At 40.8% G+C, this 16,032-nt stretch overlaps 1 protein-coding gene across 1 annotated transcript in view; it reads left to right on the forward strand.

Annotated features, from left to right (window-relative positions):
- Positions 1-3,947: 3,947 nt before the first annotated feature.
- Positions 3,948-16,032, forward strand: part of LOC102050069 (protoheme IX farnesyltransferase, mitochondrial) — a 106,365-nt gene continuing 94,280 nt past the window's right edge. The window contains exons 1-4 of the mRNA XM_055722882.1: positions 3,948-4,069; positions 4,599-4,723; positions 6,352-6,676; positions 15,793-15,917. Coding sequence (XP_055578857.1) covers positions 4,027-4,069; positions 4,599-4,723; positions 6,352-6,676; positions 15,793-15,917 — 618 coding nt within the window. The 5' untranslated portion in view covers positions 3,948-4,026. The remainder of the gene's footprint in view (positions 4,070-4,598; positions 4,724-6,351; positions 6,677-15,792; positions 15,918-16,032) is intronic.

Here is a 16,032-nt window from a genome sequence, read left to right on the forward strand (position 1 = left end):
GCAGGTCTTGCCATTTGTTAGGGGTGATTCCCCTCATGCTGCCTTTGGTAGGGTTCGTCTCCAGTCATCTTGCTGTTTACTCCCCGTCACCTGCATGTCCGCACCAGATTTGACGTCAACTTCAAATCTGATTGCAGCTGAATTTACACCAGGCTCTCGGCAAAGATCTGCCTAAGGAAATGTTGGAAGATTTTGGCTCAAAGTAAGCTATTCTAGCTCGTAGTCCATCACAGGTGGTGAGTAAGCAACACAAGGCTTGCCAAAAAACGGCATACCACAGGGTCAGCACAAGGCCACCTTTGACAGCTGGGAAGAGGCAGCAGTTTCTAGCTTCTGCTGATTTCCTATGGTATATTTGAACTCTACTTTGGGAAGGAAATCAGTCTGGCATACCACTTCAAAAAGGCTACTGAGTCCTGATCTACCAGGACTACTATTTCACTCGTTCTTGGAAGCTTTCACTCCTCTGTAACACTGGAATCGACATGGTGGAAGAGTTTGGGGGTTTTCATGTTGTTTCTTTTTACCTGCTACTTTCCACTTGGAGCTATTTGCTAGAAGGCAAATCTTTAATAGCATAGAATTTCCATGTTTCAGGCTCTTGGTACGAGTAGATTTTGCTCCTGGTTGTGGGGTTTCTTTAAGACCAAAATATATCTATGCTTTGGTCTTGCACTGACATGAAGCTTGTGCATCACAAATGCCAATTTGTAGAAAATCACAGACACAGACACACACCCCCCCCTTCCAAGTGCCTCAAGGAACTACTTAACTGGTCATCAGGATCACCAGGAGTTTCTCAGCCACTGAAGCTGCAACAAGCCCTGACTCAGGGAGATCTCAGCAGGGATGTAAGTTGTTGTTGATGTAAGTAGTGTTGAGCAGAGATCTTTTGCTCAGTCTAGATGCCTTAAGCAGTTAATCAACTTTCTACCATTACGATCTGGCTTGGCCTTTAATACTTTCTTAGTTCTTCTTATCTGTTATTTCTGGTATGTCCCAGTGCCCTTCACTTTGGACACCATTCCTTCTGTTACATACTGGGCCCCCAAAAAGCAAATACAGTTGGGCTTCAGCTGACCAGGGTAGAATTGCACTAAGCTCAGGCTTCCCCCATGGTGTATTACTCAGCTACACAACAGTCACAGTTCTGAAATGATCTGTAAAGGTTACCACAATAACAGCAGGATGCCATCTTATTTATTTTGCACTTGGCTTTTAGAGTTCCCTATCTGAAAGTACATCAAGTCTCTGTGGAGCTCTAACATCAATGCCACATTCTACGAAGCAAGGAAAATACAGTATTTTTACAGTTGGTCTTTAAATCATTTTCTGACAACAAATCAATCTTACAAGAAGTCTTGTTGGTGTTATGAGTAAGAGAAGGAGAGATTTTGAGATTAAAGTATAATAATAGTTTGCTGTTTCCACAAATTTGCCCTTTTGTGTATCAAACTATTGCATTCTCCTGCCGAGATCTAATTAAGCCCCACCAATGAGATTTATGATAGTGCTAATAGGAAAAAGGATCGTATAATGCTGTTAATATGTGCTCTATAATTAACATTAATGGGAGTCGCGTGGTTAAATGCCCCTTGCATCACCCTGAAAACAGACCTGTAGGTGCAGTGTTTACTTTGTGACTGTGGGGAAGTAGCCAGAGGTACTGAGCAATTGCCCATCTCAGCAAGCAGCAAAAAAGTTAGGGATGCTTCAGGAATCACTCTGCCTGCCAACGGCACTTGACCTTGGAGCCCTGTGAGAGGCGAGTCTCCTCCTGCAGCCCTGTGGTCCTGTGACATTGGCACCTGGGTTTTATGAACTAGGATGTGGGTGCTGAGCGGGGAAGGTACTGAGAGCTCCCTGGCAGGGCCATAATCCCTTTTCTGTAATCCCCTGCCCAGGCGCATTCTGGAGCTTTTAGTATTTCATGGATCCAGCTTTTGCAGAACCAGCACTCTGCAGACCTGAACCTCTGCTTCCAAGATCCAAAGGCTGTGGAGCCATTCTAGGCTGAAAAACAATTCTGACATTTGGATGCTTGTGTCCACTAAAAATCCTGAGGGTTTGGGTTTTTTTTCTCTCTAGGAGTAGCTTTAGTGGTTAAACCCAAACGGGTATGTGACATTCTATGTGCCCTAAATCATCATTATTGTTTCACAAGGAGGTATTGCTCTGTCTTGAGGCCCGTGGATAACATTCTCCTTAATTAGAAAAGTAGTGTTTTACCCCCTCTCTCCAGGGGTGCAATTTATTGCCCAAGTGAAAGGCAATGAAAATCATTAAACCTTAAATCTCAGCCCTGACACAGAACACTCAGCTACCTCAACCTTTTCCTCTCTGACCCAAACTGCCCTAAAACCAACCACCCCTTCCAGCCCTCTATGTAACCATTGTGTGCGTGTGTGCTGCATGATGTTTATTTTATTTTTGCAGGTGTAAATTTAAGTTGAGGCCAAATCTGTGGAAGTTACAAAAGCTAGAGATGCAAACAGGAACTGCAAAGTGATATATGCTCAGTGGTGAGAACTCAGAGTAAAACAGGATATTAACTGTAAGAAATGTGAAGTCCTAATTTCTCCCCAGCTCCCCAAATAGAAAGAGAGTGGATATAAATGCTTCGAAGTAGGATATTCTTGGTGAATTAGAGTGAGTGTTTTCATTTTATCTTCCTAATAATGATTTAAGATGACTTTTGCATGAATTTAAGCACTATAAAGAAATGAAAGCCTGGGAGGAAGATGGTTCTGAGGAAGATTTCCATGTTAAAATATTGAGAATGATCTTCAAAAGCATTTAAGTGACTTATAGCCTACATCTCCTGAACTTAAACTCTTTAAAGAAAACATTTTAAAGATGCCTGGGGGTGCAATTACGCTTTACGGCTTGAGCAGTCCTAACCATTCCCTTCCCTTTTAGTTCAGACTCCAGTCCAAGGCCCCTTCCTCTGTGACTTACACCAGTTTTCAACCTTACAGACCCTGTGCAGGCTGAGTTCAAACACTTAAACCAGCAAAATGACCAGTTCCTTCCCTTCAGGTTAGCAAGTTCGGTCAGCCTAGCAAAGGATCCGGCCACCCCCAGAACTTGTACGAAGGGAGGATGAGATGGCAGCTGGGTCAGCCCTTCAGTCAGACCTCCTGCCGCACATAAACTTCACCCAAGGAGTATAGAAATCAAACCTTCATTTTCAAAAATTACTTCAGGAACCAAATACAGATATTTTTTTTTTTTACCAAGCCTTTGACTATTTAAAGCTCAGGTCCTTTGGGGAATGAGACTCCATGTCCTCAAGAATGAATCTATTTTTTAGTAGACCATCTCTGGTTGTTTCACAAGTATTAAGTGAACTCCCCTGAAAGTTCAGGGCACCCTCTTGACCCCTCCCACGGACCCGCTGTTAACTGGAAAGCTGCCCAGGGATGCAAGGTGGGAAACGCAGCCAGTGCCCGCAGCAAGCTGCTGGGAGGACACCCCGGGCAGGGCCTGGGCTGCCTCTTCATGGCAAAGGTGCCCGAAGCCTCCAGCCCGGCCCCAGCACCCACCTGGCGCCTTAGGCAGTTATGGTACCCCAAAACCTGGGGCCCACCGAGCGGTTCTCCCCCGCGGGGGGTATTTGTGGGTGACTGGGGACGCTTGGGGCCCCGACTGCCGCCCCACGCACCCCCCCACGGCCCTGAGGCGCTTTGAGGCGCTTCGCGCCGGGGCGCAGGAGGCGGCGGGCTCGGCCCGGGAGCGGCGGGGCCAAAGGCGCCCCCCGCCAGCCTGGCTGGGCCAGAGCCCCCGGGCTGCGGCCCGTGAGGGGGCATGCAGCTGTCGGCGGGACGGGCCCGGCCTCCGTTGGTGGGGTCCCGCTGCCGGTACGACCGCCGCGGCCCACCCCCCGCTGCCGCCTCCCCCAGAGCCCACGGCCCCTCCCGCCCGCCCCGGGAAGCGCCGACCCGGAAGGCGTTTAGCGGTCATGCCGGGCAAGATGGCGGCGCCCAGGCGGTGAGGGGAGAGGGCGGCGGGAGCAGCGCTGCGGCCATGAGCGCTGCCCGCCGCTGCAGCCCGCCCCGGGCGCTGGCAGGTACCGCCGCCCGCGGGGCAGCGAGGCCTCGGCGGGGGCTGGGGGCGGGGGGGTGGCCGCGATCGGCGCTGTGCGAGGCCGGGGGGGCAGGCAGGGCCTGGCAGCGGCGGGGGCCGGGCCGGCCCTGGGGCCGTGAATGGGCCCTGGGGCCGCGCTGTGTCCCTCAGTGTGTCCCTCTGTCTCGGGTCACAGGTGTCGTGTCGCGCAGGGGTGTCCTCTTGACGCGTTTGACTTTGGTGCTGAGAGATTTGCAAGAAAACCCCCAAATCATTAGGGCAAGCCTGCGCTTTCAGCCCTGACACTTAGAGCCTGCAAACGGGTTTTTCCCCACCTGAGCAGGCCTGGCCCCGGTTTGCTGGGGGCCTTGTGTCACAGCTGGCAGTGGGCAGTGGTCCTAGTTAGAATCAAACTCAGAAAAGGAATAGGAATCTAATGTTCTTTCTTTCTCTTTTTTTTTTTTTTTTTGGTTGGTTTGTTTGGGGGTTTTTGGGTTGTTGGTTTTTTTTTTTTTGTATTGTACTTTAAATAGGGCTATTTGTCTGGCATCTGAAGAACACTGGAATACAGCAGATACCGTGCCAGTGTGTGCATCTTTGCCATGTAGCCAATGACAGACTAATTACATTTCAGTACTTCAACTTCCTTAAACGAATGGTAAGTCAGGGAGTGTATTTATCCTATTTTTCTCATTCTTTCAATTCATTTTGTCACATGTGATGAGTCAAAATGGAGATTAGTTGATAAAACCAATATTTTTTTATCAGGCAAGCTCAGGCAGTTCCAAGCATCTCTTTTTCTGCACTGCATCGGGGCTGAGCATTTGGCGTCTAAAGCATTTGAGGCTGGAGGAAACCTGCTGTAGCAGGGGCAATGCCTCGTGCTGCGGTGTGCCCCCTGCTTGACAGGGGGCTTTAATGTGCCTCTAAAGCGGGGCACTCTCCTGCTGTTGAGAAACATGAAGAGATTTCTAAAGTTACTGTTGATAAAAATGCTAATAAGAAAATCAAATCTTGGCTAGCAGTCAGACAAGTGGTAGATGGAACTCATTTGTGGAGGTAGTGTGCTCTGACTGAAGAGTTAATCAGTTAATTTGAATCAAAACTCCTGAGCCTGTTAACTTAATGGATTACCTTCTATAGTGTGCTGCTAGTTTTAGGTATTAGAAGAGCTGTAATTATCATTCAAACCCTCAAAATTCTATCTTCTTCTTTGAACAGTTGTATCGCTTGTAAGAGGATGGCAGTAAGAGACATCTTACTTTTCCCTGAGTTGTGTCCTGTCATGAAATGTGGATAAGACTGAGTGTTATAGCTAATGACTGCTTTGATCACAAGGAGCATGTACATCTGTTGGTATTTTTTGAGCTTCAGTCCTGTATGAAGCAAGAGCTCGGGGTCTCTTCTATGCTTCTGGGGATCACCAGAACTCATCAAATCTTTTTTTTTGCTATGAAACTGATCTGTATTCACATGACTCATTCAGGGTTTCTTATCTCTCTTCCACGTTATAATTATTGTGTACTTTAAACCATGATTAGTTGAAAGCTCAATCTTTTTATACCTGTCTCTTGTGCTTGAAATATATAGAATATTTTGGGAAAGAAAATATATAGGAGAAGTTAAATGCTCTTTTTCTTATTCTGTAAGAGTTCTAAAAAAGGAAACAACTCTCTCCTAACTTTCTGTTCAATGTATGTTCATTTTACTCCTGTTGAAGATTGTTGCGTAGTTAATTAGCTGAAAGTTTGGTATAAGTAGTAATACCCTAGTGTGGGAGGTGATTTTTTTTATCATAGGAAGTAGGTTGTATTTTCTTGGTATTTTTCTGATCTTTTTCGTAGCTTAAAGATGCAAAAAGTTTAATGCTTATATTTGGAAAGTGGACTTGTTATGGGCATGCGTGTGTACCTCTTTGTTTAAAGGTCACTTGGTCGGTATTATATTGAATGATTTTATCTGGTGGTTTTGAATAGAGTTTGCTGTTGAAGCTGTGGAGGAGGAAGTAGGTTTTTTTATCCAGAATCAATTATTCAGGCTTAAGTAAACTATTGATGCAGTTGTGAGTTGAAAAGCTGCTTTTTGTGAAATCTCATCCAACTTCAGAAAGTTTCTTGCATGTGAAAGAAGTGTTTGATATTCAGGCTAACTCAGTCATGTCATCATAGGAAGTAATTCTCCTAACAGAAAGAAATAATATAGCAATAATACTGATGTTGTTAATTAACTGAAATGGGCAGAAATACCTTCTTAACTGTTCATCTTAACATTTCTTATTCTATTTAGTATGTAACTCAGTACAACAAAGACCTCAGCCAACGAGCCAAACCCAAGTCAGATTCGGTTGCATCTCCTTTTCGTGAGCTTCAGCAATTGGATCAAGAAAAAAAGGTTATACACAAGATTAGATCAATTTCACCTGTTCATCAACCTTCGTCTGAGACATCAAGTGGGAATGAGTTGAGAGAAATGAAGTCAGCTGCAGAAACTGAAGACTCAGTCACACCAGTAAGAGCAGAATCCAAAGAAGACAGACAGTGGAAAGAAATGAAACTACGGCTGGATGATTTGCCAGGAATTTTGGCACGGTTGTCCAAAATTAAACTTACAGGTACTACTGGTCATTTTTTCACTTCTGTGTATCATGTTTTGATATCAGAGTTCTTTAGCATGTTATGGGCACTGTGTGGGGTTTTGTGTAATAATTGCCATTTTACTGACACAAAGTTCCTGGATCAATTTCATCAAACGTGTGCAGGGAAGAATTGTTATATGAAACATTTCATAGTTTTCCCATTACATTTGTTTAAAAACAGTGAGGAGGAGCTTGCATGGTATTGTCAGCTAGCTTTTTGGGAATCGCAAGTATACATTATTACAAAATAAGGTGAACCTGCGTTAGGAAGTGATTTTAGAAGCATTGTGTTAACTATTTAAAGTTGTCTTGCTTAAGTTTACCAATATTCTGTCTTAGTTACTTACCTTTGACTTTAGTACTGCTTATTGTGAAATTAATATTAAAAGTACCAGCAAAAGGCAGTAAGAATAATTTGCTACCTTATAGGAAAATGAAATTTTCTAAAATAAGGTATAATTTACTTTCCTAGTTAATGATAGTGTTGTACCTTCAAACCAGCAGTCTGTTAAGCAGTTGCCTTGTAGCCTAACTACATTTTCCTTTGTTCTAATAGTAATACTTAACAACTATAAATCACTACTTTGCCAATAGGTAGTGCTATATATACTTTTATGTCTAAGGAAACTCTAATGATCTGACCAAAGCCTTACATCTTGTTTGTATTGGGGCCAAATACAATTTCCTAAGCCCCTGCTGTGGTGCTTTCTCCAGTGGGTGAATTAAATTCTTGATAGTACAACTATTGTTCTCTGCCATAAGAATTTGTTATAATAAAAATCCTGAATTCAATTTACTTTTGGAAACTTTTTGTCTTGCAGTGTGGAAGTTTTCATTGTTTGTTTCTCCACGGAAAAATTGTACTGACGACATCCAGTGCACAAGGGTTGTTTAAATTCTTCTCTAATAAAAAACCTTATAGTTCTTAGTGTTGAGGAGGCATCTCATGTTTTGGACTTGGCAAAACTGATCTTGTCTGTATGTCCAAACGCTCTTCCTTACTATTCTTGAAAAACCTCAAGGTCTTCATTTTGTGCTGGTAAAGGCTTGAGTTAGTGGACTTGAGGGATGTATGATGTGTCTTTCGATACTTCACCACATCATTTCTACGTATTAGCTTTGGTAATTTTAAATGTAGGTATCGAAAACTCTTACTAGCACATTCAGCGGTTACAAGGATTATTGTACTTCGGATTTGCAACAGCTTTGTGACACATACAACCTCAACTACTGCCTCTTCTTTATTTCTGCATAATACAGGTCTTGCCTCTTCTCCATGCTGTTTGGTTTTAGTAATAATTTGTTTCTGTTGGGCTCACCATGGATAACTTATAAGTGCTATTTGAACAATTAGCTCTTTTGGTATATTTTCAGTGGGGTCATTTTATTTAAGTGGCTCTTTTATGTGAACTTGAAATCTGTGCTAGTTATTGAAGTAGAATTAAATTTAAGAAGTCTCAATAGATCCAGAAATTAAAAGTTAAAATTCCATGGTAAAGTGACCAGAGAGAGAGGGAGAAAATGAACTGTTGGTTTAAGCACTTGAAATGTATTTTCTTATGTTTGCTGATACTCTGTCTGGGTAAGCTCTGTGTTAGTACCACATCTGAGTATTACTGGGACTTCTCAAAATGGGAGTTTCAAGAACTGCAGCAAGATGGAAGAGAATTGTTTTTCTGGAGAAAATAATTTTATGTGGTACTTTTTTGTGTGGCCTTGGTGTTTCTGCAAAGCTTTTCAACAGCTTCTAGTAGGCTCTTTTAAATGCAAAAGGCAGTGTTAACAGGCAAGCAAGTACCACTCTGGTTTTAAAATAGGATGTTACTTGAAAACTGTAGAAGGCTAAGGTTGCAGAAATTGGTTCCCTTCAGGACTTGTTTTGTATGAGCCTTTGTTTTGAGATGTGTTGTTCTTGATCCAAGGTAACTGTAGTAAACTTTGTACCTGTTGAGAAGGTAGAGAGAGAGAGAAAAAAAAAAAACCCTTAACCTCTCTTCTTGTTGTGATCCTTTATGTATTTGGTGGGGTAAATGACCTGGGTGGCGAGATTTTCTTGGAAGTAGAAGGTGTAACAGGGCAAGCTGGATGAAGAGGCCTTTGTAGGAGGGGAGTTCCGTTGCTGGTCTTTATTGGCCATGGGATAGCATAGGGGATGAACAGGAAAAGTACTGGGTGTAGCGTGTGGAGCAAGGAAGCAGAATTAGCTTTTTTCCCGAACTTGTGTAATCATTTAGACAAAATGTATATTCTGTAAAGATTATGGTGGTGTAGTTCTTTGATTTATTTTTTTTTTTTAAAGAAAAATAAATTCTCCTGAGGTCAGTTTTTAAGTTACAAATGACACACAGCTCAATTCCTTTCACCCATGAAGTTCTGATAGATCTTGTATCCCGTGTGCTTTTTTTGGCAGACTGTTTATTTATACTTTTTAAGAGTATGAAATAACAAAACCCCAAACTTTGCATTATGCTAAAATGGGACTTCCTTATGCCCTTTTCTTTTCCCTCCGCTGAAGTAAAGAGACTGTTTGTTTGTATTCTGAACTGTAATTCACCTTTGAAAGGAAATGAGTTTAGCTATTACCATACCCTCCTGCTTCATGTAAACTGCAGCTCTTGTGACTCTGCCATTAGAAGCTCTGCCTTACCAACAGGAAAGGATTTTTGTTTATATTCTTTTGCCATAGAAAACAATTAGGGAACTTCTAATTACTTGTCGCATAATCTACCTTTTTGGGTTCAGTTTCCATTCTTTCCTTTCTCTGTGGTGTTCTGTGTTGGCTGCTGTCTGAACAGCTGTATCTTACCAACCAGGCACTTGGAAAGCTAATGCATCCGTCTTAGAAGTTTTTTTCAGAATTATAAATGTCATTGTTTGCAATTTAAATCTAAAGTTTATGTGTAACTGAAAATAGGAGAGACATGTGAAGATACAGTAAAAGGAGGAAATTCTAATAATTTATAATGCAAACATTAAGAATTCCAGGTTGTCTCATCTTCTTAAATTTAATTTCAAGTTTACACAAACAGTGTTTTCCCTGGTGATCACAGTTGCAAACTAAGATGAGCTATGTGCAAAAAGACTGGAAAATTGAACTTCAGTTTTTAATTTGGAGGAAGCGTGGTGAAGGCACAATATAAAAAATGCTGAGTATTCTCATTAGATATTTCTCTATGGTTTGTGAGCATTTTCTCATTGTTGCTGCTGTGAAAGCTGTCTCACATGTTGGTCTTTTGGTGAGCACAACCAGCTAGATGTATAGCACCTTACCTAGCACCTTTCTGAGTAGATGTATAACATGGGTCAGATGTAAACTTAACTGCTCATTTCTAAACAGGTGTTGAATTTTTAGTCTAACTTTAAGGTCTGTTGAGAAAGGGGCTGTGTCTTTAGTATATCTCTCTGTCTACTGCACCTGGAAGAGTTGAGTCCTGACTCCAGGCTACTGTAACATGGATTTCTTTCAGAAAGTTATACAAGAGCCTCTGTTTCAAATATTTATCTACCTTTTCTTTATCCTGTATTTTAATGTACTACAGCTACCATTGTTATTTGTCTTTGCAAATGTAGTAATACATGTTTAAGGATTCTTTTTCATTCACAATTGTGTATTAACTGTTTGGTTTATCCAGAGATCATGTGCAAAGTCACAGTCTCTCCCCTGACGTCTGTCTATTCTTTTATGGCATCTCATTGCAAAGCGCTTTTACCTTCCAACTCTTCAAAGGTGTTTTAGAGTTTTGGCAGTATTTTTTTCAAAGTACATTTTAATAGTCAATCCATTAAGGCATGTTGAACACTGCTTTTCTGTACTGGTTCCTGAAGGCTTGGTTCAGACCTCACCAGAGTGGCTTCTGCTCTTGGTACCTTGCTTTGGTTTGGTGTGTTCGGTATCCTTGCAGAGTAACGGGGACTTCAAAGGGACACTTCAGGAAGGCACCTAATCTGTTTTCCCCCAAGGCAGGATCACCTTTAGGTGTGGCATTCCTGACTTGATGTTGCTTTGTCTGTTCTTGAAACCAGTGGGGGGAATACACAGCTTCCCTGGGCAGTTTGCTGCAGTGTGTTACTGCTCCTACTGCTGAAAGGCCTCTTTGTGTCTCTAACAGAAACCCTCCTTTGCTTCGCTTTTAGTATGTTACTATTTCTCTAAACACTAAGAAATCTGGAAACTTCCTCAAAGTAAGCTTCTGTTTTGCTGGGTTTCTCATTGAGGGTGTAAGATGTTTGGTTATATCTAGCTCTCGGAGAGTTCAACCCAGTATCCAATTAACGTTATGTGGGAAGAGTTGAGAGTAAGTTATCTGGTTTTGTCATTATGTATACCTTAGAGCTAAAATAGGCCAGCCTGAGGTGTTTACGCCTCTGTAAGAATCTAGAGTAATTAGTCACCTTTAATAGAGTCATTCCAAGTTTACCATACTCAGATCAGAACCAAACCTATTGTGTTTTTTTCCTCATCAAAGTGTAAGGTGCATTTTATGAACAGAATCACAAGACTGGTATAATCAGTCTTCTCTGAGGAGGCCCATGAATTTATTTGATGTTTGTTTTAAGGTAATGATTTACATGTAGTTTTGATGCCATTTGATCACTAGTAGCTCCTTCCGCAGGAAGAGGATGTGGACATCCTCCAGTCAGGTGCCAGTATTCTTTTAAAGATCAATTTGGAAGCATCTATGCTTTAGGTTCAAATCTTTTTTAAAATATGTGAATCTTGGCACAGAGAAAATGTATTTTTTTTTTGTAAATTTACACGGGAGAGTCTGGCTTGATATAAGGGGGAAAAAAAAGTTTTGCCATGAAGACAGTCAAACTTTGGAGCCCGTTGCCCAGAGATGATGTGAAATTTCCATCCTTGGGAGATGACAGCCCTAAGGGACCTGGCCCGAGTTCAGCATTGACCTTGCTCTGAGCAGGAGGCTGGACTTGATGATCGCCTGAGAACCCGCCCAAGCTGAATGACTTGGTGGTGTTGCTGGCAATGTTAGACAAAAACGTAGGAGCTAACACTACCATCTACAAAATGATGCATGGTTTCTATGTCATGGCCTTACTGACCTACCTGTAAGTTTTGCAAAGTGGCCACATACAATGATTTATGAGCATTTTTACTTTTGGAGACTACAAACTAGAGCATTTTTTCATCCATCTCATTTTAAGAAAATATCCTATCTTTTTTTTTGCTGGAAAACAGCTGGAATTTATTTGATGTGTTGCTTACATACGAATTTGTGCATTAGCAATCCTCTAAAAAATGTTGAACTAGAAATCAGAAGCTTGAGACATTTGCTACTGACTTAGGATATGATCATGAACATCCTGCTTCATCTGTCTCTGTTGTGTATTTATAAAATAAAGATGATGGATGTCAGCCTTTGCATAATGACTCGAGCATTACCAAACTGCTACGTAATGGAGCAACAATGATTAAATAAGGTGCTTAAGTCGTGTTCATAGGCTAAATATCTGGTAACAGCAGCTCTAGCAAAAATATCCATTTGCTTTAGTGGGGTTCCAGTACTTTTCATTCTGGAATAATGACATTTATTATGACATTTATTCTTTAAATGGTAGCTTTAATATAGCCAAAAACTTTGACAAAGATTTATCAGTGTATATTGTTTAGATTATTATTAGTCTATGTTTTTTTCTCAGTTCCAGATGTATTTCATATGTCTGTCAAAGTAGTTCTTATTTTGTGATTATTAAAACAGTAACTATTATCCTATCAAAGAAACAAAGCTTAATAGCGGTAGCTTCCTGGCAATTTGTTTTCTGTGCTAGAAGGAAAACAAATGAAATAAAAATAAACTATTATTACAGTTTATTTTTTGCAAGGCATTTTAAAATTGTTTGATGGTAAAAAGAGATTATCTGCTCTGTTTGTAATTTTGCACTTGGATTTTTTATGAGATAATGCAGAGACTTGTTTCAAATTATTGGCCCAAATTTAAGTTTGCTTTGGGAGTTTGGCCTTCTTTAGTGTGCAGGTCATAATCTGCAACAAAACTTCAGATACACCTACACCCAAACAAATCTAAGCTTATAAAGGAAATACCGGTCAGTTCTATAGCATCAATACTGATGCTGTGTTTAACTTCCCAGAAACCTATGTGTGAAAACTCTGGAAGGAAAATTCCATCAGCTTTTCGAAAGCTATTTCCTTTAAAGATTATGCAAACATTTGTAGTAAAACAGTGAAATTGTTTCTTAAATTAAAATAGAAATGCATTTGCTTTTGTCCTTCCACATGTACTGATCTATCATCAGTACAGGAGCAGAATGGAAATCTAAAGCTGAATTGGTTTGCTTTGGCTTTCTACACTTTTATTTTAGCTTGGCTACTTTTTAATACGAGGTAAAGAAAATATGGCATAGTGATTGGCATACTATAAATACAAATACAAGGATTTATAAAGGCAGATCACATTACAATGAAGCTGGAGAGGAATGTGAAGAATATACTGTAGACTTTTAAAATGTTTTTTTATGCTAGAAACATTATAATTCACTCTTTGTCACCAATTTATTAGCATTTTCTTTTTCATTTACATTCAAATGGGGGGCAAATATCCCCTGTTAATTTTTGTTAAAGCTAAAATTGTTTAAAAGACTGAAAATTAGGTTTAGGCTGAGATCATGAGTTTGAATCCTGGCTTCTTTTTGAAGAGCATATATAATGCCAACTCTCATCAACAAATCTTGAAAGGATCAATTCCATCTATTATGCAATAAGGTGAAGTTAATTTGTCCCCTAAAGCACTAAACTAACAGGGATTAAAAAACAAACAGAGTCAATGACCTCATTCCCTTGATGTGATCTCAATTAAATATACTTTTCCTCCATGAGGGAAGTAGAAGAGTAAATTATTTCTTCCACAGTAAAAATAAACTTCCTAATCCAAAGGGAACATTTTCTTATTTACCCTTAACGTGTTGCATTTGATTTGCAGGGCGATGAGATGAGTCACGAATGCCTTGTGTTCAGAACACTGCCCAAACAACCGAAAATACCTGTTTCAGTGGGATAAGTGAGAGGATGTACTACAACCTTTTTTTAATGAGATCCTGATAAGTCACACTGAAATGACTGGCTGAAATTAATCTGGAGAAATCAATGGGGACTTTAATTAGTGCTGTAGCATATTAGAATTTCTTTGAGGTCAATGTAACGGTAATGTTACACTGACTGTTTGCCAATCTGCTCCACCTTTCTTCTTCAGTAAATGAGTTGGTGTTTTCCCATAATAAATTGGTGTAAAGTGCTCTCTAAGATAAGTTTTAATTAAATTCTTGTCTGGAAGTGGAAGTGTGATTTATTATGCAAAAAAAATGAATGTAATCACTCTTAGAAATGCAAACGCCACTGTTTCGTGGTCATCTCTTCAGTGTATTTTTGAACTCTCTCGGTCGTCAACCATTGCGTTTCAAGTTGTCTTTTGCACTCTACTGAGAAGGATCCACGAGTTCTGAAACTTAAGATCTGTTGTGTTTCTCTAAGTGGGGTCCAGTCTCTCAGAAATGATCAGTGCCTTCATGTCCTTCAGTCTTGTCTGGTGGAGTTAGAGAATCTGGGGTTATTTCGCAGCTTCTTAGAGGGGTACAGCTCAATCGTAGATCCACTGTATTTCAGAGGCAGCTGAAGGGGCTGCAGTGAGGGCTGGGTGCTGCCCTTGATGATGCTGTCGGAGGGAATCAAAGCCAAGGACTTACCTCTGTATCAGGCTGGTACCCTGAGACAGCCCTCGCAGCCAGCCCGTGTGACAGCCATCCGCACAACATCCTGTGAATCCATACCAAGGCTAAATAATTAATGTTTATAATAATATTAGATGTATTATTGTAATAATATTCAGCTGACAATGGATTTTAGTACTTGAGCAAAGTTTTGGTGAGCAGCAGGTTTCCTTCACTGTCTTTTTAGGATTAAAACTTAATGAGGGCACAGTTCTTAAAATTAGCACTTCGCATGTGCATCCTTGGTGGCAGGTCTCTGCCATGATAGTTTTTCATCTGAATTAACACTGCCTAATAGATAAGCCATGCATTTTCAGTCAACAAAGGTTATTTATTTGTCATTTAACTTCAGACAAACAGGAGACTTTGTAGGAATCGGGAAGATAAGAACATTCTGATGCTTTGATTTGAGCTAGCTGAGGTCTGGAACGTGTAATTACATGCAGAATATAATTTAAATACTTTCTGTTTAATAACTATTAATTTCAGATTGTAAGGTTTGAGGTCATGAGCAATATATTCAGTAAGTGTGCTGAATTTTATGGTGTAAGAAATCTTTCATGTCATGGCAATTCTTGCCAAAAGTGAGTTTGTAAGACATATTATTTGGGTAATTATAATATTAGGATTGAGGCTTAGGTAACTTTCATTTTAAGAATGTGATTTGCAGTACTAAAGTTACAATTTTAGATGACAAAACTGAAGCAGATTTTTATTAATCCACTCAATTTCTGAGGCTTTTAAGAGCTGCTGTGTCCATGTGATGATGTGATTGTACCTTCTGCCTGAAGTGGGCATGTCAAATGGGAACAGTGTGGGCAGATACTTGTACAGTGAGGTTACTGGCTTCACCAGCTGTAGCCTACATGCCCTGAGTCTCTTTTTGACTCTCTGCATTGCTTAAGTTCCTGCTATAATTTCATATAATGTGTATCTCTTAATTTGAGATTTTTCTTACTGTTTTTCTTCCATGTTAGACTTTGCAATGGTTTATAAGTTATGGGAACAAATATGCCTCCTGTACATGTTGCGTGAGGCAGTTTGATCCTGTAGCAAATCCATGAATTAGTTAACACAGACACATACATTTTATTCTCGCCTCTTCTACTAATGTGCTGATGCTTCTGGGTTTCTCATTTCATCCCTGACAGTTCTCCTTCTCATCTTTGACTTCTTTATGTAGAGTATTAGTATTGTACGCAGTTCCTGGAGCTACTTTGATCCATAAAAGTAGCAAAAAATTAATCTGCAGAATGGTTCTTACAGGCTTTAAAAACCTTAACTCTAGTGGTATGTACAAAGGAGGCTGTTTCTTATTGATCCTTCAAACTGTGCTGTCGCTTGCGTTGCAGCCCTGGTTGTAAGCACTGCATCTGCTGGCTTTGCCATGGCCCCAGTCCCCTTTGACCTGACCTGTTTCCTGCTCGCCTCCCTCGGAACTGGACTGGCATCCTGTGCTGCCAACTCCATCAATCAGGTCAGTCCATCTCATCATCTGTACCGCAAACCGGTGTCGTCCTGGCTTCTGAAATGCTGCCAAGGGTTGTTGATGGCTGGCTGGGAGCGGTGTGGTGGTGTGCCTTCAGCTGCCG

This window comes from Falco cherrug, chromosome 1 (assembly GCF_023634085.1).
Source record: "Falco cherrug isolate bFalChe1 chromosome 1, bFalChe1.pri, whole genome shotgun sequence".
Taxonomy (NCBI): domain Eukaryota; kingdom Metazoa; phylum Chordata; class Aves; order Falconiformes; family Falconidae; genus Falco; species Falco cherrug.